The sequence below is a fragment of the Pseudochaenichthys georgianus genome, chromosome 17, assembly GCF_902827115.2.
Source record: "Pseudochaenichthys georgianus chromosome 17, fPseGeo1.2, whole genome shotgun sequence".
Lineage (NCBI taxonomy): Eukaryota > Metazoa > Chordata > Actinopteri > Perciformes > Channichthyidae > Pseudochaenichthys > Pseudochaenichthys georgianus.
Window position 1 is genome coordinate 21,351,490 of NC_047519.1, and position 19,953 is coordinate 21,371,442.

Below are 19,953 nucleotides of genomic sequence, written 5' to 3' on the forward strand. Positions count from 1 at the left end.
AGCCGGCACAAGACACTTACTAACTGAAGATGGGAAAGAGTAAACGAAGTACTAAGTCTCCCCTTTGCATGCCTAAACATTCAGAGAATAATGAGATGAACCTGCTTTTACCACACATATTCTTTTAATGCAAATAAACCACTCCTATAATTGTCTCGGCTCCTGGCTGATGAAGTTTATTTCTATACCTATACTTTTTAGGGTTCAAATGATGGAAGAAACGTTCAACCTCGTTTCGTATCACTCACATTGGCCTGATTTACAAATACTGCACTATAGTCTAGCTTTACAAAATTAAAGGAAACTATTATTGCAACAATGTTCCTTATGATTTTTGTCTTTTTTCATTTATTCTGACCATATGCAGAAAAGACTGGAAACGATAATTCATCCTTTTTCAACAGACTGAGCTGGCACACTTGATAAAATATTACAATATTCCATATTTTTACAATGTAAAGGTCTATTGTTCCTCACGGTGACTCGTGTTTAGATTCAATTAGACCTCATATAAACAAACTAAAGTAAAACACAGATAAGATCCAAGTAACTGCAGTTTTACTTTTTGTTTTAACCCTGATTTACAGCCATGCTCTCAGAGACTCCAAAGAGAAGTCCTTTTCTGACATTTTCTATAGCAGATCAAATTAGGCGTCTCATCAATTAGAAACTGCTCTAGTGTTGTACTGAAAAAAACATCAGTGACTTGACCTGTCAATCAGGACCAACAGAACATTATGTTTAATGTCTTAGAGTTGTATGGATACCAAGAAGGCAACAGTCTATCCATCTGCCATCTTTGATGTGGCAGTTTGGTGGATGGGGTAGACAGAATTAAGAGATGTCTGAGCCCGTCACAGGAAGCTCTGCAGGACAGGTGCAGCGCTGAGTCATTACACTGCGACTTATGCAACAAGCTGTTCCACTTCACGACAATAATAATAACCATCCCATGATAATATTTGAAGCAACTTTAACTATGCAGTACTTAGGGGGAGATACAGATTTACCCGTGTGGGAGCTAGCATGGTAAAGAAATGTGTCCACCTGTCGTCAAATAAAACATCTGTCTGAAGTTTAGGCTTTAGTACTGAGTCGGCGTAATGTGATCGAAATAGGCCAAACATGAATGTCGCTTTTAAGGGGGACGAGGGGGGGTTAAAGGTAGCGTTCAGACGCGCAAGACGACTCCAAATTATTCGGGAGCTATCCCCTCCTTGTGATGCTGAAACCACGCAGCACATACTCGGGGAAAACTTTCACATTTTCTGACCTTATTACAATTTAGCGACTGATACATGTCGAGAAAATGATTATAAGCTAATTCATCAAGCCCGAGTCACGAGGAGCCTTCGTGGCTCATATCTATGTCTTTAAATATTGTTAAGACCAAATAGATGATGGATGTCTTATCGATGTTTGAGCCTTAACATATAACATGTATCAAATGTAGGATCAGGGGAGCCGTGCAGGCGGTTATGTCTCCAGTGATGCATGCTTGAGGTTTTCGCACACTTGGCTCAAGGTGACATTCCATTACTGAGTGCATCGCACACACCAAACACACACACACACACACACACACACACACACACACACACACACACACACACACACACACACACACACACACACACACACACACACACACATACACACAGCCTATTTCCTTTCAGCACGCCTCTTGTCGCAGATGATAGCATATTATACTACTGCACATTTTAACCAGATCTTCGAAAAAAAAGTAATGGCATTTTTAATAAGCCCCAATAAGCGTTGTCCTCTTTGTTAAACGTACGCGTGCTTCAACAAAAAGTCTAGATGTGTTAGCAGGCCGGGCTTGTTGAGCATCTCAGACACACTACTGGACATGCAGGCTGGAACAGGATTTGTTTACAACCTTGAGAGGACACTCTTTGCTCAAGTCCGTTTGCCTGACAACAGGTTGTTTGGGGGATTATTGGCAGCACGTTGTAATGCATCGATTCAAATCTCAAAAGATTCAATCAGAGGGGATGAATTAAAAATGAAGCAACCTTTTACATTAACCACACATGTGTTTTCCCACCGTGGGGACTCAGTAGTAAGTTATTTGTGGATGACAATGGGGACCCATACGGCCCCTCATGACATTCAACGTGCAAGCAATGGCAGCCCCAGCTCTTACCTGAAATCGCTGTAAGGGTGGATAATCCAATTTCCAGCTGATTTTACCCTCTCCTGCTCTCTCTCCACTGCTTTTTGACTACCATACAAGCGTAAGGAGAATTTGTTAACTCCAGGCTGCAGCATACTACTAAACTGCCGCTGCATGAAGCTGGCTTGGCTGTCCTGAGGCTCCGAGTCCTCGGCCGGCACGATTGGGGGTCCATCCTCCAGCTTCTGGAAAGTGACAGAGTTCCTGGGCTGCTGGGTCTGGGTCTGAGTCGGGCCGTGCAGCGAGGACGAGGCTTTCCGGCTCGGTGCGTTAGAGAAGGACACCCTGGAGTCTTTTTTCTCGGGCAAACCGCTGGACACTGGGGTAGAGCCGGGGTTGACGCTGTCTCCTCCGTGCCCCCCGGTCATGGACCCGCCTGGTGTGATCGAGCCGTCCATGCTGGCGGTGGTCGAGTTACGGGCTCCTCGCTTGGCGCTCCCTCCGTCCTCGGCCCTCCCCGACCCTCCTGTCTGCCTCTCCTGCTTGGAGATGATTGAGCGCAGGCTCCCGGTACCCGAGTCCCTCCTGCATTCTCCGTTTTTATTGCATTTCATGCTGGAATTTGCAGCGACGCTTTTGCAACCATCACTTGCTGCCGCGCTCAAAACCTCTAACGCGACCGCTGCCGCCGACGCCCCCGCCCCAGATGCTCTGCTGGTCTCGCCGCGCTGGGCAGCATCGCCCGGATTGGGTGTCTGGGTCGCCGTAGCTCTGGAGGCAGAGGTGGGCCGTGGAGCGGCAGGAGCTTCCTCTGTGTGCGTGTGGCAGGGCTCCTTGTTTGAGTTTCTCCTGGAACCCGAGGACGCGGCTCCCCCTCCTGGCGTAAAATTCTTCATCCTGATACTGCCGCCGCCTCCTCCTCCTCCTCCTCCTCCTCCTCCTCCTCCTCCTCCTCCTCCTCCTCCTCCTCCTCCTCCTCCTGCTCGACGCAACCGCGGATGCTGGAACTTGGACCCCTCTTCCCCGTCGTCCGCCTCGTCCATCACGATGTTGCTGGCCCCGCCGAGCTGCTTAGCGCTGGGTGCGACAGGAGAGCCGGTGTCCAGGCAGTTCTGGCTGCTGGTGCTCCTTGTGCATTTTGATGCGGCAGCCTTTGGCGCGCTGATGTGGCTGCGTCCACTGCCGTCCACCTCCTTCTTTTTCATGGTGGCATCAGAAGCCGGTGAAACCTCATTCCTGTCCATCACATTGAGCATATCAAATTTTGCCTCCAATTATCTCTGGAGAAAACCAATCAGAGATGGAGGGGAGATGGAGAGAAGCAGAGAGGGAGAGAGAAAGGAGAGAGGGGCATGGGAGGGGTGGACGTGACTTATTTGCAAACTACTGCGCTTTTACTTTCACTAGTCGTTGTGTCACAGATGCTCAAGCTTCACACTAAGTGAGTCCTTTGACTGCGTGTCAAATATCATTAAATTAAATTAGCCTATTCTCCTGCTAATTCCACTCAAACTGCCTCCGACTGAGGCCTCTCTGTCATGATGACCCGAAGCTTGGTTTGCCTCAAGTAACTATTTTCTAAATGCATAGCCACACTGAAATACATGCTCAATATGTTGTCAATTAGGGTACAAACTAACATCAGCAGTTTCATTACCACGTGTTCATGAAAACTCCAATGATGTCATATGTTTTAAAGGTGCTTTCAATGACAACCTCACTGAACTGGTGTTAGCCATAGCTGGTGCTTAGTGCATCCTAGCGGCCACAGAAAGGAGGCACAGGAGAAGGCAGAACAATGTTCAACGTTAGGTGACCCTGAAACAACAGAAATCAAGTTAAATACTGAATAAACAGAAACAGGAACAATTTAAACAGATAACGTCAATATCTTAATGAAAAGGTAAGATACTGTCCAACTTGTCGTCTCAAATGTGCCTGATCTTGTTGTTGGCTTTATGCACCTGAGGGAACACACTGTCCCCCTTCTATTTTTGAGATCTTTCATTTATTCCCCCTGGAGCTATGCACACGAATCCAAAATGTTTTTTAATTGAAAGTACACAATGCACAACTACAATTTGTACTGTAGTTGTGCTATGTGTCCTCGATCTTTGTATAAAAGGGCGAGAACTGAGGATGGGTCAATTAGCTATTCAAGTCACCGACTGCACAATCCGTGCAGGTACCTGTAACAAAGGTCACCAAGAACAGCAGAGGTGTTCATGTAGTGCATGCACTGCAGGTGCATGCTGCTGCAGTCAGAGGAATTTGTTTTTCTCTGGTGTAAATTGCATGGTATAAAAATGTCTTCCGCAAGTGCAGTGCATTAATAACATTTCCATTATTTAGAATTACACTAAGATAGCCTGAATGCATGTTTGAGCTGCAGAGCAACACATAGGGAAATGGGCCGTGACAATCCAGTGCTTTGTCACTTGAGGAGAGACAGAGTAGTTAGCCTATTTTCTTTGTTCTGGTTTTTGGCCTCATATGAAGGATAGCTTGTATCTACACACAAATACTCACAAAGGCCTGCTTATCAAATCAGCATGACTATATAACTGGTGCCAATAATTGAATCTACATATTATCACTGCTGCAAATTAAAGTAACATTTCCTCCCTGCATGTTTCATACCTTTTGACATCACTGCTGAGAAGTCATACGCGTCACCGCTCTTCCCCTCCCCTGCTCTCTCTGCCAGCCTCCCTCCACTTCATTAGACAATGCTGCAGCTGCACCAAAGTTCACTTTAATTTCCTGCTGGTTCGATGCAGCGTTGTGATGCTCTCAAAAAAAGACAGAGACAAAGAAGACAGCGATCTGCTGAAATGGCAATCAAATAAAAAGGAGTAACAGACGCCAGACAAGTATGCAAGTGTTGGTGGTATGAAAGGCCCAGAAACATGTTGTAGTAGTACACAGGAACCAGAAAAGCCCATATAGTAAACACTACGTTTTGTTTTTTTAAAGTAAAGCAAAAAAATAGGGTACTGTACCATTTAAGTCAGCATTTTCAATCAGGGCCTGTTCTTTCACCCTTATTTAGTTATCCAACCAATAGCAGCTTTAATGTATTTGCAGTGGAAGGAAAAGTCACACCAATATGCTCTGGTAAGGTTGGTACCATCAGGAATATAGATTTATTTGTAACTTGTATTTATTAGAATATAAAATCCTCTGGTCGGGTGACTCCGCCACAACAAGTTAGTTCATTTTTTAGAATAATTCCTTTTTGTAAATGTCTGATATCCGGCATGCTGCCCAGTTTCACAGGGGTATGAAGACCCTTGAGGCATTTTATCAACATTGGTTTTACATTTCTGTCAACAGAATAGCCAAAAAGAACTGATAGTGCCTATAAAAAGGTATATGCCCTGTGGAAGTTGGAAAAAAGTGTTTTGTTGATATTTAAGTATTATTAAAAGTGTAACATTAAACCTCCTGGTGCAACATTTGATCATGACATTTTAAAAACCATTCATTATCAGGAGAAACATGAAGGATTTGTTTGTTTTACCACTTTATTGTGACTGTACGAAAAATCAGTAAATCAAATTTAAACACTTAGTGGAACACATTTGGCCAGTTTCAAAGAGGTAAGATGTTCCCATGCCTTTTTATACAGTTGTTTTATGTTGCTCAATATGGGTCTTCGGCAAGGGTTAAATAAATAAGTGAGTTTGATTCGTTTTTTTGTTTGCAAGAACAACTTGTCCACTGTAGAGCTGTGTGGATCTTAACCTTTGCACCAAACACACTCGATCAAGCTCTAATAAAAAATATACCTGAATAAAAACAACCTTTTTTTTTTCACTGCAGACATTTTTTTTTTTGTTCAGTAGTTTACCCAAATCTACATTCCCACCATTAGACCCAATTGTGTGAAAAAGAAAAAAAAGGTGCAAATAATTTAAAAAAAAGTGCATCACTCAGCTTCCTTTCCACAAAGTTTCAGTTTGATCCACGAGCTGTACAGCAGCTGACCAATTATATCAAATTCTCTATCTACACATCTATGCACTCGGCACCACCACAGGCTTTAAAAAAAGTTGCATTCTGTCTTTTGAATAAAAAATGTGCCCCAGACTCGACAAGTCTCCGTCAAAAAGCTGCTGGCTCAAACTCCGCTCCAGTTCTTATTGTTATGGTGACAGCCTTTCTGGATCCTCCTTCCCACCTCCTCAAATACTCGGAAACAATAGCAGCAGGCTCTGGACCGGGCGTCCGTTCAGCACAGGGGGAGGAATGATGACTTAAAGTCTGCAACAGATTCAGAGTTCAACTCAACTCGACTCACATCGTCCCCTAGGGATGAGACGGACCACTGTCCTGGTCTCAGCTCGGAGCCGCTGGGTCTCGCTTGGCTTCATTTGTGAGGTTTTCAGATGTGTGGTGACGGTGGAAAATCTAAGAGTTTCTGGCAGCATTCTCATTGTTAGGAGAGCTAGGGGAGGAAGAGGAGGAGGATGAAGGAGAGAAGTTCATTCCTGATAACCCGGGTGGGTCTGTGGCCGTGTTCTGTCCACTTAGACTCTTCCTGCAGACAGGACAGGTATCATGCTGTGGAAAAAAAGGATTAATGAGACTTTAGATGTTTCAATACGAAGGAACATGGTATATTTGGATACAAAAGAAATATACTAAATTCTACTACATACATAAGAAAAATACAACCCTGTATCCAAGCTTTTCTTTGCCAATTTCATAAAGTGTTATCGTAGTGTTTTAATTTATAAGAGTAAAATGTTTCTAAGCGTTTTGAATGTATTTTTGTAACAATACAACATCACTCACAACATTCACCAGAGGTATGTTTAAAACTGGAGGTGACGCATCAGTTTGTTTAACCCAAAGCATTGCTGCTTTTTTTGTATACTGTCACTATAAATACATTTAACAGAAAATGCAGGCTGCTGTTTATATGTGTCGCCCTGCGGTTTACTTGCTCACACTGCAGCACGTTGAGAAAAGCATCAGATGTTTTCACAAAGCACAACGGTTATAATAAACAAACTATCTCACACAAATGTGGCTTGATAGCTGGAAGTAGCTGATACCAAACAAAAGATAAATGTCTGATACAAATGTTGGGGATGCACGTACCTGTTCCAGCCATGGCACTATACAGGCATTGTGAAACAGATGATTGCAAGGCAGCTGTCTAACATTCTCCTCCACGCTGTAGTCTTCTTTGCACACAGGGCACTCTAAACAAGCACCTGCACAAACAGAAAACCACATGTCATCGGTCTGTCCGTATGAGATAAAGGCCATCGAAATAATTGGTAACACTGGCTCTGTGTATCTGACTTCAGGCAGTGTTGCAAAGATTAAATTCAAGTTCTTCAGAAGCACTCACAAGAAGAACTACACATATAAATATAAATAAATGCAGAAGTCTTCCCACTTTAGTCTGTCTGTTGGGATAATGATATGCAACGAAGCCTTGTTCTCGTTATAGAGAAAATACCGTTATTGAAAAGCTGACAGCCTGTGCCAGTCCAATACGAAGAACCACACTGATCATAGGGAGAATTTTTCTGTTTCGTTCTGGCAGATTGGTCAAAAAAGCTGTTGCCGTTTCAGGATGGTTGAGAGATAATTACTGTGTATCAATTTGGATACTTCTGTACACTTCCATGTAGTACATTGTGTGCACTTTGTACTTGCGTGGGTAGAGTTTGCATTTCGACAGGGTAATGCAGGGTATCCGTGTTGATTGTCTAAACCATGATGCTGGCCCGCAGTTAAATATCTGCCGGCTCGTTTGCTGAGTGCAGTGTTTACAGCTTTCTTAAAGGGGACCTATCATGCAAAATGCACTTTTGTACGTCTTTTATACATGAATATGTGTCCCCGGTGTGTCAGGGAACTCACCAAGTGTCAGAAAGCACAACCCTCTCTCTTTTCCTCCATACTCAAATCTCTAAAAACGGGGCTGCAACGGATCTGATACAGACTGATACAGATTTGAAAATTCTCTGACGTCAGGAACGAGGAGCTCCGCCTATATGGGCAACTCTCCACCTATCAGGAGAATGAGAGGTTGGGCCACGGCCGGCCATTGCCGCTCGAAAGTGCTGAAGACGCTGTAGTACATATGCCAGGCCTGTAAGTGGCGCTGTAGTCTGCCACAAAAGCAGCGAAGAAGACTTCCCTCGCATGGTTGCCATGGTTGCCCTTCTGTTTATTCTCCGCTATGGCTCTTTTTCTCCCTCCCCGAGGCAAGCGTTTGCGCCTCCTGCTGCTGTAATTCAATGCAATCCCTCCCCATCGAGGCAAGCACTGTAATTCGCTCCGGTAGTCCACCAGCAGATGACAAACACCCACCTCTCCGCCTCTTCCAAGGAACGAGGGGACCGTGCGGCAGAGTTTCAGTTCGTGTTTTTTCCGCCAGTCAACATATCCGTTAAAGTTTAAATCTTCCGGACAAAATTAGAAAAGTGCCGGTCAAAGGTCTTCTTTGTTATTTATTGAGCTTTAAAACAAATTAATAATGACTCTATATAATCATATAAGAATAAAACACGGAGGACAGAGATCTCTTTTTCTCCCCCTCTTCTGACAGCCCAGCAGCTGATCTCAAAGCGCTCCCCTCTCCTGCAGGGGGGCGTGGTCAGCTGCAGCTCATTTGCATTAAAGCTACGTCACAGATTCAGCCCCCTGCAAAAACAGGGCTGGAAAGAGCAAATAGAGCGAAATGAGGCATGGCTAAAATGCAGGATCTGTTTGGTATTTTGAAGGGAAAAAAAACTATATTTATATACTTTATATAGGTATGGCCCTACAATATATTGTTCAAATATAGCATGATAGGTCCACTTTAGGTTTAATTGTCCCTCCCCTTCAGACTAAAAGGTTACGATTAAGGAAGAGAAATGCCAGTGTTCCACGTCCTCTTTTTGGCTATTATTATATCACCATCCTCACAGTGATCTGCATTTAGCAATACGTGCCATTGTGAAGTTAATTTACTTAGCTTGTCTAAATAAGGTAGGAAAGGAATGTAGACACAGCACATGAGCGAGTAATTGTAAGAGAGAGAGAGACGTGGACTTACCCACATGTTCCTCTGTGATGGTCACTGTGGGTAAACTCTTTATCCGTTCCCTGTCTGCAGGAGGCGGGCCCGTGTTTTCAAACTGGTTCAATAACTACAAGGGAAAAAAGCAATGGATGTGAAATCAACTGCATGACAACAAGGCTGTTCTGTAAATGACAACTTTTAGATATCCACTATCAAAAAAAATATCAATATCAACCTAACATATTATGTCTAATTTAAAAGACAATTCTTCACAAATTTTGATCTACAGTCACATTTGGGCCCATAAAAGCCCAATTTTTTTTTGCGCCATCAGAATATTATCCAGATATACTCCATTAAAAAAGGCTACTTTGCTAAAAAGGAAAACATCACTTTCAGGACTTTGGATTTTGTACATTGCTTTAAAACAATTCATAATAGAAAATATACTATGTATTCAAATAATAAGTATGATATTATAAATAGCACTATTTTGGGGGCTCTCTTTGGGACACTGTTGCCGTCAAACTGATATTCAGTATTTTCTCCACTGTCATGACAAAAAACATATCAAAAAAATTGTACAAAACCCTTTTTATACCTGTGTAATGATAGCATCAAGTCCATTGGCTCCCCACGCGTAATCCATTGGATTAGAATGTAGCATACCCCTGCAAGACAAGGAAGTAGTGAACTACAGATATATATATATATATTTTTTTTTTAAATCAGTAATATAAAACAAGTTAACTAAAGTGCATCAAAGTTACTGAGAGTTACACTTACCATGGTCCCATCCCCATATTTGGCATGGCTGTAGGTGCTATTATTCCATTTACTAACTGCTGAATAATCCTGTAACCGGGAAAAAAAACAACACTTTCAACACCTGAAGAAATTCCAATTGTCTTCTTATCTAAATTGCACATATGGAACATCTCTGTATCTAACTATCTATTAATAGTTTTACGATCATAACAATACATTAATACTCTATACAAATGGTACTACTGGATATCTGCCATTTGTTCTTAATAAGAATAGTAGTTCTTTGTTTTTAAAATGGTAATACTAGATAATAGGCTAATACAGTACTACGAAGAATAACATAACTGTTGTTAAGGAAGGTTCTCCTTGTCCTAGACATTCATCTAAACGTATAATGTCACCATATTCTAAAACTGGAAATAATGGTGTTTAAAAAAGTTTTTTACATAACATATAAAGTACGCATTACACATTAGCAGCTAATGTTTTCCTGTATTCTCCCTAGTCCCAAAACAACCTTCAACACACACTACTGCTGAAAAAGTCTCACCCCTCTAATGTGGGCACTCCTTCATGGCGCGTACCCTGTCTTCGAGGAACATGTCGACCCCGCGGTTGCCGTGCACTGTATCGTTGCCGCGATGCCATTTCCCTTTCCCTCCTGTTTTCTGTCTCTCTGTTGTCCTCTGTGGGTAGCCGCGTTCGAAGGTCGAAGTTTTCATCGAAAATCCCAAGTGCAAACGGACCGTACCCAGAGGGGAATGTGAACAATTGTTGGTGATCCATGCTCTAGAAGAGAAGACAGAGGCAATGTCAAAACACAGTGCAGGGCGATTATGTATCCTGGACCAGCTGATTCAATAACTCACACTGACCTCAAAGGCTGGGCGGTTCTGATCGCTGCTGGAGGACGTGGATGCGGACCCATTATCAGTACTGCACAAACACAGATGAGGAGTGGGGAAGAAAGTACAACGCTAAGACTCAGAAATATACTTTATACTAATCTAATTCGTGAGACATACGATTATCAGCCATACCTTCTTTCCTCAGAAAGCTCCTCAATGAAACCTGAATCACAGCGTGGACAGGTGTAGTCCTAACGTGAAAATACAAATGTAAATATTAGGAATGTATACAACATAACTGTTATTAGATAGAACTAACCAAAACGTGCACCTTTATTCAACAGCTCAGCATAAAAGGCTATCCTTATTAGGGTTATAACAGTTAGAGAAGTGCCAATTCAACTTAATGGTCATTTTAAAGAATCTGTGTGCTGCTTATGAATTGTATGTTGTTATACTGAGAGGTGTTTATAATATGTAATCTACCGTAACTGATATAAATGGGGTTGACAAAATAGTAAAAATATGTTTCAGTATTTGGCAGTAATGAATGACGCCCCAAAATACTATACTACACACTTAGGACTTGGACATATCTTGTATTAGACTGCAGTAGTTGTATGTAGCTGAACACATAAGATAATAAAATGGCAACTGATTATATTATATTCAAAAAACGTCAAATATATACTTTCCTATAAACATGTGTCTCTGTGAAGTGCAGACATGCCTATGTTGAGGTTAAGAATGATGGCAACATTTCCAGATGACTCACTGACAATATTAAGTTACATGCTGTTAATAACACATTGTGAGCACTTCTAATTAATAAACACAATATGGTGACATTGTGCTGTCACACAGGTAAACAGCTGACTTACTGCCAATAAAGATACTGTTACTCTAACATTCAAGAAGCTTCCCATGAATGGCTGTGTTACTACTACAGCAGCAATACTGACTGACTGAGACTAGATAGGGCAGCTATTGTGAAAAATGTACTTATATTTGAGGGACAACCACAATAAACATAGAGCAAGACTTATGTGAAAGACATTTAAATGAAACGTGTTTTATTACCAGCCTGAACATCATAACATCGAAACCAAAACGTCCTGTAAGATGTGATTTAGAAAGTGAATCTACACTTACTTCTGTTAGCTAGCAATATGCTAAAGTAAAACGCTACAAATATGTTCAGCTGTTATGAGTGGGATCTAGCTGATCTTAACAATACCACCATATAGCTGAAATAATGTGTTTAAAAAACACAAGAGTAAACGTGAGTGTACCACCAACTAAATTACAACCACTTCACTGTCACTCTGGACCGTTGTTGTCTATGGGGCTAGCTAACTAGCGTAGCTAAACAGCAGCATTGGGTCTATTTGACTGGTTGTACGCAACAAATACATACAACCACACAAATATAATTTCTCAATAGTTGAGGAGGTATATGGGGCCTTACCGGTAGACGCGGGCTGATTTCTGCGGAACACCGGTGACAAAAAAACCGGCAGGGCCGTGGGGGAGCTTCAGCCATTTCTAAGCAGGAGGCTAGTTCGTACGATACGGACGGATAGCAACAAGGGACAACCACACCTGACTCTTGCGGCGGAAAAATACGTTATGTTAACCATGGCAGGTAGAAAGAATTACCAAGGAAAATACTTCCGGTTTAAAATAGCTTTAAAAAATAAAACTATGTAAATAAAAGAAAATGTGTCCTTTAGAGCTGAAATTATAGAGAGATTATTATGGAATACTAGAGTCTAATTATGTAACTATGTAAAAGTAGTCAGTAGTTTAGTCAGTGTAGTTGGGCTCGTGTGGATTGTAGAGATCCCTGTCTCGATGCTTTTATTCTGGAACATTTACGACCGGAAGTTTTGTTTTAGTATTCGTCAGAGGATTCAGCTTTACCAAAGAGCTAGGACTGTAGCAGCGAAAGGCCTTTTTGTAGTACGTGAGCTTATCTTTCCAAATATATTTGTTATCCAGCTACGACCATGGAACCTGGCGATGCAGGTACATCTTAACTGTGAATATCACTGTGATGCTTACGCTTACTATGTAGCAGCTGCCCTTATTAAACACTTACTTTAGCCAGGTTAGCTGTTAGCTGTAGCAGTATAAACGCTTGCTTGCTGGCGTAATCATTGAAAACCATTGGCTAGCTGTCGGGTAACATAAACTGGGAAACGTTAGCAATCATAAGACATATTGAAATATGTGTACGTAACTAATACGACACTAATATCCCAGTCTACTTAGTTTTGCAACATGTAGTATCTACATTTAATATGATAACATCGCTTTCCCCAGTTCATATCAGCTTTAAAGTTGTATGTTTTTTTTGTTAAAAACAAAGCTTTCCTGTATGCTAGTCTGAAATACAAACGTTGAATAATACTATTACTTAGTAATATCCTGTAATCAAATAAAGTAAATTGTTCTCCATTATCAAAGTGCATTTTGTTATATCTTGTTTTTTTTATTTAGAGACCATTTGTATTTTCCTTTGCAACCCTGTGTCGTATACTGAAAGTAAATGACCCAGGACCCTTATGACCTTGAATTGGGTCAAATTTCACAGGATACATATACAAAAATGTCACTGCTACATTTGCTCTCTGAACCGCCAGCTGTTTAACAAGCCTTTTGGTGTGCTGATCTATCTTTTTTTTAAGGTCGAGGAGGATGGAGGTCCAAGCCTATCCAGCCACAGAAAAGCAAGATGAATATGAATATTCTCCGCCAAGAGAAGCTGATAGCTCAGAAGAAGAAGGAGATTGAGGCCAGATTGGCAGAAAAGGCAAAAGTAACCGTGCAAACACCAAGCAAACCCCTGCCTCAAAGGTAAAAATATAATTACAACTTGTTAAAATGTCGTACATGTTTTGCTGAAATACAATGTACTTCCTTCACTAGATATATCTCATAATTCGACCCGTGTCTTGTTCAGGCATTGGCTTGAATTATAACATGCTGTTTTGCCCAAAATGCTAACTTATATTTATGTTAAAAGTTCATCTTTGGGTGATAACTTAAAGAGTTTAACGGAATACATGATAGTATAAATGTTTGATGATATCGATGTATCTAAAGTTTCCATCCTAGATTTTCACCAGTACAGTACAGTGTTTATGTCTAGTGCTTCCAGTCAGTTTTGTTATATCTGAAGGCTTATTGAAACCATCTTTGGCCTGACATTTCATCCATTCTCTTCCCAAAGTTTCCCCATCCTTCAAGGACCTTCCTCAAACAAGTTTGTAAATGATGGAAGCTTCCTACAGCAGTTCATAAGGATGCATAAGGACAAACCAAACAGTGGTGAGTACTTTGATCTGCATAGTTCTGACCAAAACGTTTCTGTTATGTTTTTATCTAATCCTTATCAAAAGTAATGCATTACTGTAATGTTCTTTGATGAAACCTAAACAACAACGGGAATGCTGGAACGCAGTATCTAGTATCCATAAATGTATTGTTTTGTCTTCTCTAAGACACTGATTAACTTCAGTCGGCCTGCTATAGGTCCTTGACAGCTTTACAGTTTGTTTTAAAGAGGGCACCCTGACCCAATACAACTTGATTCGAATAGGGACCACTGACATTACCTTGCATTACTTACTTACATTTGTTACTTTTCAAATGTTCTGGTTGATAAACAATTCTTAAATGTTTTAAAAATAACACAAAATAATGCATTTTACATGAAGGTTCTGATTATTTTTTAAGTTGTCCTGTTTCCTACTCTTTGTTCAGGTCCTAGCAGTGATACCAAAACTCCAACAACCTCGACTTCATCCCCTTCAGGAAACGCACTGCAGAAAAAGAGCATTCTTGTTGGCAAGCGGCCTGGCCTTGGAGTCAGTAGCATGCTTAGTCAGTTTAAAAACTACTCCCACTCAAAGAAGAATCCTGTTCTTAGCCAGAGGCCAAGTGTATTTTGTTCTCCTGATGAGGATGATGAGGAGGAAGAGGAGGATTACTCTAGATACTTAGAAATGAAAGGTAATTCAAGGCCTTTCACTCTGGACAACTTTATTGCTTGGTCATTTCAAAGCATCTTCTGCATACTCCAGTGCCTTTTTACTGGCATTCTGTCATGGGTGCCCTTAGAGTAAATGTACTGATAGCCTGCTTAAAGTCTCCCCCCCAGAGGATTCAGACACCAGACTCATTATCGACAAGATGGCCTCTTTTGTGGCAGAGGGAGGAGCTGAGCTGGAGAGAAAGGCCAAGGAAGACTACAAGGACAATCCTATGTTCTCGTAAGTTTGAAGGACAGTGAAGCTGACACAGATGTATTTACGTGTAAAGTATTTTTAAACTAACCTGCTTCCAAATGTTATCTTTGCCTTTCAGATTTTTATATGATAAGAGCAGCATGGAGTTTCTCTACTACAAAAACAGAGTTGCAGAATTGAGAAGAGATTTGCTAGGACCTGATAACGCGTCGGATAATGGTAAGAGTGCTACACTTTAGCCAGTTAATTAACATATACACTTATTTGTCAACATTTCTCACCCCTATGTTTTGCCTAATTGAATCTCACTAAGGATTTAAAATTAGAGTACATGTTATGGTTTGAAATTGTACACAACATTTTACATGCAGAGAAGTTTCACTGGTCTTCATTTGTTCCAGTAAAAGCCTTACATCATTACAGTTCCCTATTCACCACCCCCTTCCCCCTTGCCCCTCCCTCCTCTTCTTATCCCCTATTGGCTCTAGACTGCTGGTGTGTGAGGGCTAGTTGAGTACGGTACACTAGTAGAGAGTGAGTTGAGTCCCAGTACTGATAGGCTGCTTAAAGTCTCCCCCCCAGTGGACGCGGAAACCCAGCAGTTGGCTGAGAAGCTGGCCAGGTTTGTGGCGGAGGGCGGCCCCGAAGTGGAAGCCATCGCTGCTGAGCGTAACCGGGAAAACCCCGCCTTCAGGTCAGTCAACATATATGTGTGTCACTGTGTTTTTTATGCTTTGTGTTTTTCTTACAAACCTGCTTTTACACATAATATCTTCTGTCCCTCCCTCAGTTTTTTATATGACTATCGAAGTCCAGCCCACCGCCTCTACAAAGAGAAACTGCAGGAGTATCGTGCTGCAGCCTCGCAGAGCTCCTCCCCTCCAGCAGCAGAGTCGGGGACAGATCTTCAGCGGCCGTCTGCTCCAGCTTTTTATGGAAACCCTCCACATCTGAACTCGGCTTCTCAACCCCACACTCAGGAGGCAGGCACTCCGCCCGTGAAACGAAAGAGAAAGAGTCGATGGGGGTCTGAGGACGACAAAGTGGAGATGCAAATTCCTCACATCAATATTCCTCAGTGCATTCCTGTTGCAGACCCTGACATTCCATGTCTCTCTGGTGCGTGACCCTGTTTATTTACATTCTACATACCATTGTCCTTATATTTTCCAACCCATACATGCTTATATTAATATGCATATAAGATAATGTAAATATTTCCCCTAAATTGGTACTTCTATTGTTATACATTTTTATAAAATTGCGCCAAGCATTGATTTTAATATCATATTTGTAATGTACTATTTCAGCCACTATATCAGCTGACCTAATAATACATTTTATGAATATATAAGTTTGTGGTGACTTGTGTTTCAGTCCAGGATCTGATGGGTCTTGGTTATAAGAAGGGGAAGCCTCAGGGTCTGGTGGGAGTGACAGAACTATCTGATGACCAGAAGATACAAATCAAAGAACAACAAGATGTATGAACGTCTATGTAAATCTACATCCCTGCGTTTTTGAAATATACTTACACCCATCCTAAAAATTTTTTATTTAATGTCTGTCTATTGCTTTGACTTAATGTGTCTTTTATAAAAGTGGAATAGCATGTTGATGACTGGTGGATCACGCCATGAATTCCTGATTATAAGTTTGTAATCTGTTAACTGTGGGTGTGTGTCATGTTTTCCTACGCGCTGTAGATGCAAGAGATATACGACATGATCATGACGCACAAGCGTGCGATGGCGGAGATGCAGATAGTGTGGGAGAAGGCCATCAGAGAGCACCAACATGAATACGACAGTGATGAAGAAGTGGACCAGAATGCAGGCACCTGGGAGCATAACCTACGTAAACAGGAGATGGAGAAGACCCGTGGTAAGGCTGACTATCAGTAGGAAAAATGTCTTACTTCTGCATCACCAGCAACTGTTAGTTTTTATAATCAGTTCTCATCGAGGTGAAGTTATCAACTGTTGCTGTAAAAAAGCATCTTGTCTGTACTTTTCCAGAGTGGGCAGAATCTCTGACAGATTTGGGTAAAGGGAAACATTTTATTGGTGACTTCCTGCCCCCTGAGGAACTGGATAAGTTCATGGAGACCTTCAAGGCACTCAAGGTAAGTCTTTCTCTAAATTCACTTGTTCTCTAGCCTCATAGGGAAGGATTTGGCTGCTGTGAAATGATGAAATACTTACCTTTATCCTCTAATTTCACTTTTATAGGTAAATTAACTCAACTTCTTAATTGAGTCACAGATTAAGGCACCAAACTAATGTAAATACTTGTTTTTCAGGCCTCATGCTGATCATTAAGGGGTTTTGAATGTGTAATTTTAGGAGGTGTTTTGTATTCAGAGAAAATAGTTCACGTATTCTCTGCAGTAGTAGTAGTAGTAGTAGTAGAACCTTTATTTATCCAGGAAAATCAATTAAGAACAAATTCTTATTTACAATGATGACCTGACAGGAGGCAAAGGCTTCCTGAGGGGATGGGGTTTGGCAGGATCTCTTCTGAGTTTTATAAAAAAGGTTTCATATATCTTTGGTGTAACCTGTAGTAGCTTTTCTCTGTTAAATTAAAAGAGTCATACACAGTTTAGTAGAATCTGTTTGAAATTCTTGTAAACAGGATTGTAATCATCCGTCCATGCCTCTGTTTTCAAGCTGCTTATCCAGGTCAGGGGCACTGTGCTAACAGCCAGCAGAGAAACACAGACGTCCCTTTCCCCTGCACATTCCTCTAGTTCCTCCTGAGAGATCCCCAGGAGGAGACTGTAATTGCCAATTGTTTATTTGAAAGTATTTTTGGCATTGTTGTTGGAACCACACTTTTCTAAATCCTTTTAAAAGTTGAAGAGTACGTTAAAAAACGATAGAAAGTTATTGGAAAGTCAGTATAAGACCCAGAATGTGTGTTCATACCATTTTGAATGTAATGGCCAATGTAGACAAATGGTTTCTGTACAAAATATTTAATGTTAGGTTATATTTAATAAAGACCACCAGTGGTGAGTTATGTGGAGACACGCCAACCCTGCTGAACAGACTCGGGTGACAGGCAGTGTTAAATCAGATGAATAATGGAAGATGTTGCCATTCCTGTGTTGAATAAGTAATCTCCTCATCCTCCTTTTATTTTAAGAATGAGACAAAATGGTTTCGGAGACGGTGGTTGGCGTGAATGAAGACGTTTTTTATTTTTGACTTGCAGGAGGGCCGTGACCCAGACCTCTCAGAGTACAAAGAGTTTAAGTTGACGGTGGAGAATCTTGGTTTCCGGATGCTTATGAAGATGGGCTGGAAGGAAGGAGACGGCCTGGGCAGTGATGGACAGGGCATCAGGGCTCCTGTCAACAAGTGAGCATTCATCTTCTGTCCACTCACTTTCATTGCATGTCTTCTTTATTCAGGAGTACAGCTGTAAATGAAATCTAAAGCATTAAACATACATTTTCTAGTTTCCTAAAATAATGACAATCAACAAGACAACATACACAACAGAAACAAGTGTTTATTCCCACTAACAATATGTATTTTTTTACTGTAAAAACATTGTTTGTGCGCCAAGATCATACACTCCTTTTTTATCTTGCAAGTCTAGCTGTGCAACTGTGTGTTCCACAGTGTAGTCTTTGTCAGCATTTACACCTGAACAGACCTTTTTCTTAAAGTTAGTTTTATTAGTTTGAAAAGTGCAGTTGAGACTTATAACAATAACACAAATTAAGCTCTGAAGTTACCGTACATGCATAAGAAATTAAATGAATCATTCTCTCTGTCCTCCTCTAGGGGAACCACGGCTGCCAACGGAGCCGGCTTTGGAGTTGACCGTCCCTCTATGCTCACCAGAAATGACGATGAATACGATGCTTTTAGGAAGAGGATGATGCTTGCTTACCGCTTCAGGCCCAACCCACTGGTAACTTCTTACGCTTTTCTGTTTGTTCTAATAGCATTCTCTGAATATGTATTACATTAAATTATGCCTGTAAAAAAGAACATCCTCATTGAATTTAAGTATATGCTATAGAAACTTAACAATTTGTAGCTCTTCCTTTAGTGGCCAAGCCATAACATTTGAATTTAATCAGTTTCTTTTTTGTTTCCACAGAATAACCCACGACGACCATATTACTGATGTAAAGGGCTGTTTATGTATTTGCTTGTTTTTGTTTATTATAACTTAAAAGCCGGTTTCTTTAACTGCCACAGCTCTACTTGCTTGAGAAATGGACACTGTTGCACAGTAGACTTTTTTAAATTTGAAGTGTGTGACAAGTAGAAAGATTGTTATACGATTGTTAGAGGATTGGTATATTGTTTTAAGGTTTTGTTAAAAAGGTTTTGTTAAAAAAAAGAAGAAATGTTTTTTTTTTTTTAAATAACTATTCACCAGTTTTGTTACATTTCAATTTAATACTGTAAAGACGTAACATATACGTGCATCGTCTGACTTCCAGAAGGATTTTCTCACTTCAGTTTGTGTTACCATTGTGTTGTTCACTTCAGAGCTTGACTTGACTTTGCATTCCCAACTATATAACACTGTTCTGCTGTAGTACACAATCTTTTGTATGCATTTTTGATTGCCTTTGATGTCTATCACTGTGCTATAACTAATCTCTGAATCGTGTCATATGCTCCAGTGTTCACAATAAAAAGAGAAGTCCACTTACTGAAATGTAGAGTTGTCCCAGTTCGGTATTTATTTACTTATCTTTTATTCAGTGTTCATTTGATGGTACACCTGTGTGTGCTAAGTGCAGGTATGTTTCCAACTATGTTGATAAGTGCCATCAGTATTAATTGGTCTATGGCTCTAAACAGCAGGGAGCCATAGAGTGAAGTTGACCAGGTTTAAGCATCCAGCAGTGAAGAGGAGGATGACGGATCAGTGAAATCAGAC

General features: G+C 41.1%; 3 protein-coding genes across 4 annotated transcripts in view; 1 reads left to right on the forward strand and 2 right to left on the reverse strand.

The window, feature by feature from the left end:
• The window catches only part of LOC117462981 (potassium/sodium hyperpolarization-activated cyclic nucleotide-gated channel 2-like), a 35,476-nt gene extending 32,083 nt beyond the window's left edge, over nucleotides 1–3,393 (reverse strand). The window contains exon 1 of the mRNA XM_034105373.1: nucleotides 2,168–3,393. Within this exon, the coding sequence (XP_033961264.1) occupies nucleotides 2,168–3,393 (1,226 nt within the window). The remainder of the gene's footprint in view (nucleotides 1–2,167) is intronic.
• A 2,253-nt stretch (nucleotides 3,394–5,646) lies between these two features.
• LOC117462306 (E3 ubiquitin-protein ligase RNF126-like) lies at nucleotides 5,647–12,395 on the reverse strand. The gene is made up of 9 exons (XM_034104470.2): nucleotides 12,255–12,395; nucleotides 10,979–11,037; nucleotides 10,814–10,874; nucleotides 10,489–10,727; nucleotides 9,957–10,025; nucleotides 9,772–9,841; nucleotides 9,204–9,297; nucleotides 7,247–7,362; nucleotides 5,647–6,703 (listed from the first exon to the last, which is right to left on the reverse strand). Exons 1-9 carry the CDS (start codon nucleotides 12,327–12,329, stop codon nucleotides 6,551–6,553), a joined length of 936 nt encoding a protein of 311 aa, XP_033960361.1. The 5' UTR covers nucleotides 12,330–12,395; the 3' UTR covers nucleotides 5,647–6,550.
• A 290-nt stretch (nucleotides 12,396–12,685) lies between these two features.
• Nucleotides 12,686–19,732, forward strand: sugp1 (SURP and G patch domain containing 1). 2 transcript variants are annotated; one of them, XM_034104983.2, is made up of 14 exons: nucleotides 12,686–12,814; nucleotides 13,477–13,645; nucleotides 14,022–14,119; nucleotides 14,555–14,803; nucleotides 14,940–15,063; nucleotides 15,158–15,258; nucleotides 15,610–15,733; nucleotides 15,830–16,158; nucleotides 16,417–16,523; nucleotides 16,746–16,923; nucleotides 17,058–17,164; nucleotides 18,259–18,404; nucleotides 18,837–18,966; nucleotides 19,159–19,732. In XM_034104983.2, the coding sequence occupies exons 1-14, from the start codon at nucleotides 12,796–12,798 to the stop codon at nucleotides 19,183–19,185; spliced, it is 1,908 nt and encodes a 635-aa protein (XP_033960874.1). In that variant the 5' UTR covers nucleotides 12,686–12,795; the 3' UTR covers nucleotides 19,186–19,732. The 2 variants fall into 2 exon arrangements, with proteins under 2 accessions (XP_033960874.1, XP_033960875.1); XM_034104984.2 differs by having other exon boundaries at nucleotides 12,691–12,748.
• Nucleotides 19,733–19,953: the final 221 nt, after the last annotated feature.

Coding starts and splice junctions, on each gene's coding strand:
- sugp1 (XM_034104983.2), top strand. Junction 16,159..16,416: donor TGACATTCCATGTCTCTCTG/GTGCGTGACCCT, acceptor CTTGTGTTTCAG/TCCAGGATCTGATGGGTCTT. Junction 16,924..17,057: donor GGAGATGGAGAAGACCCGTG/GTAAGGCTGACT, acceptor GTACTTTTCCAG/AGTGGGCAGAATCTCTGACA.
- LOC117462306 (XM_034104470.2), bottom strand. CDS start 12,329: ATGGCTGAAGCTCCCCCACGGCCCTGCCGGTTTTTTTGTCACCGGTGT. Junction 11,038..12,254: donor AAATCAGCCCGCGTCTACCG/GTAAGGCCCCAT, acceptor TTTTCACGTTAG/GACTACACCTGTCCACGCTG. Junction 7,363..9,203: donor CATCACAGAGGAACATGTGG/GTAAGTCCACGT, acceptor CTGTTTGTGCAG/GTGCTTGTTTAGAGTGCCCT.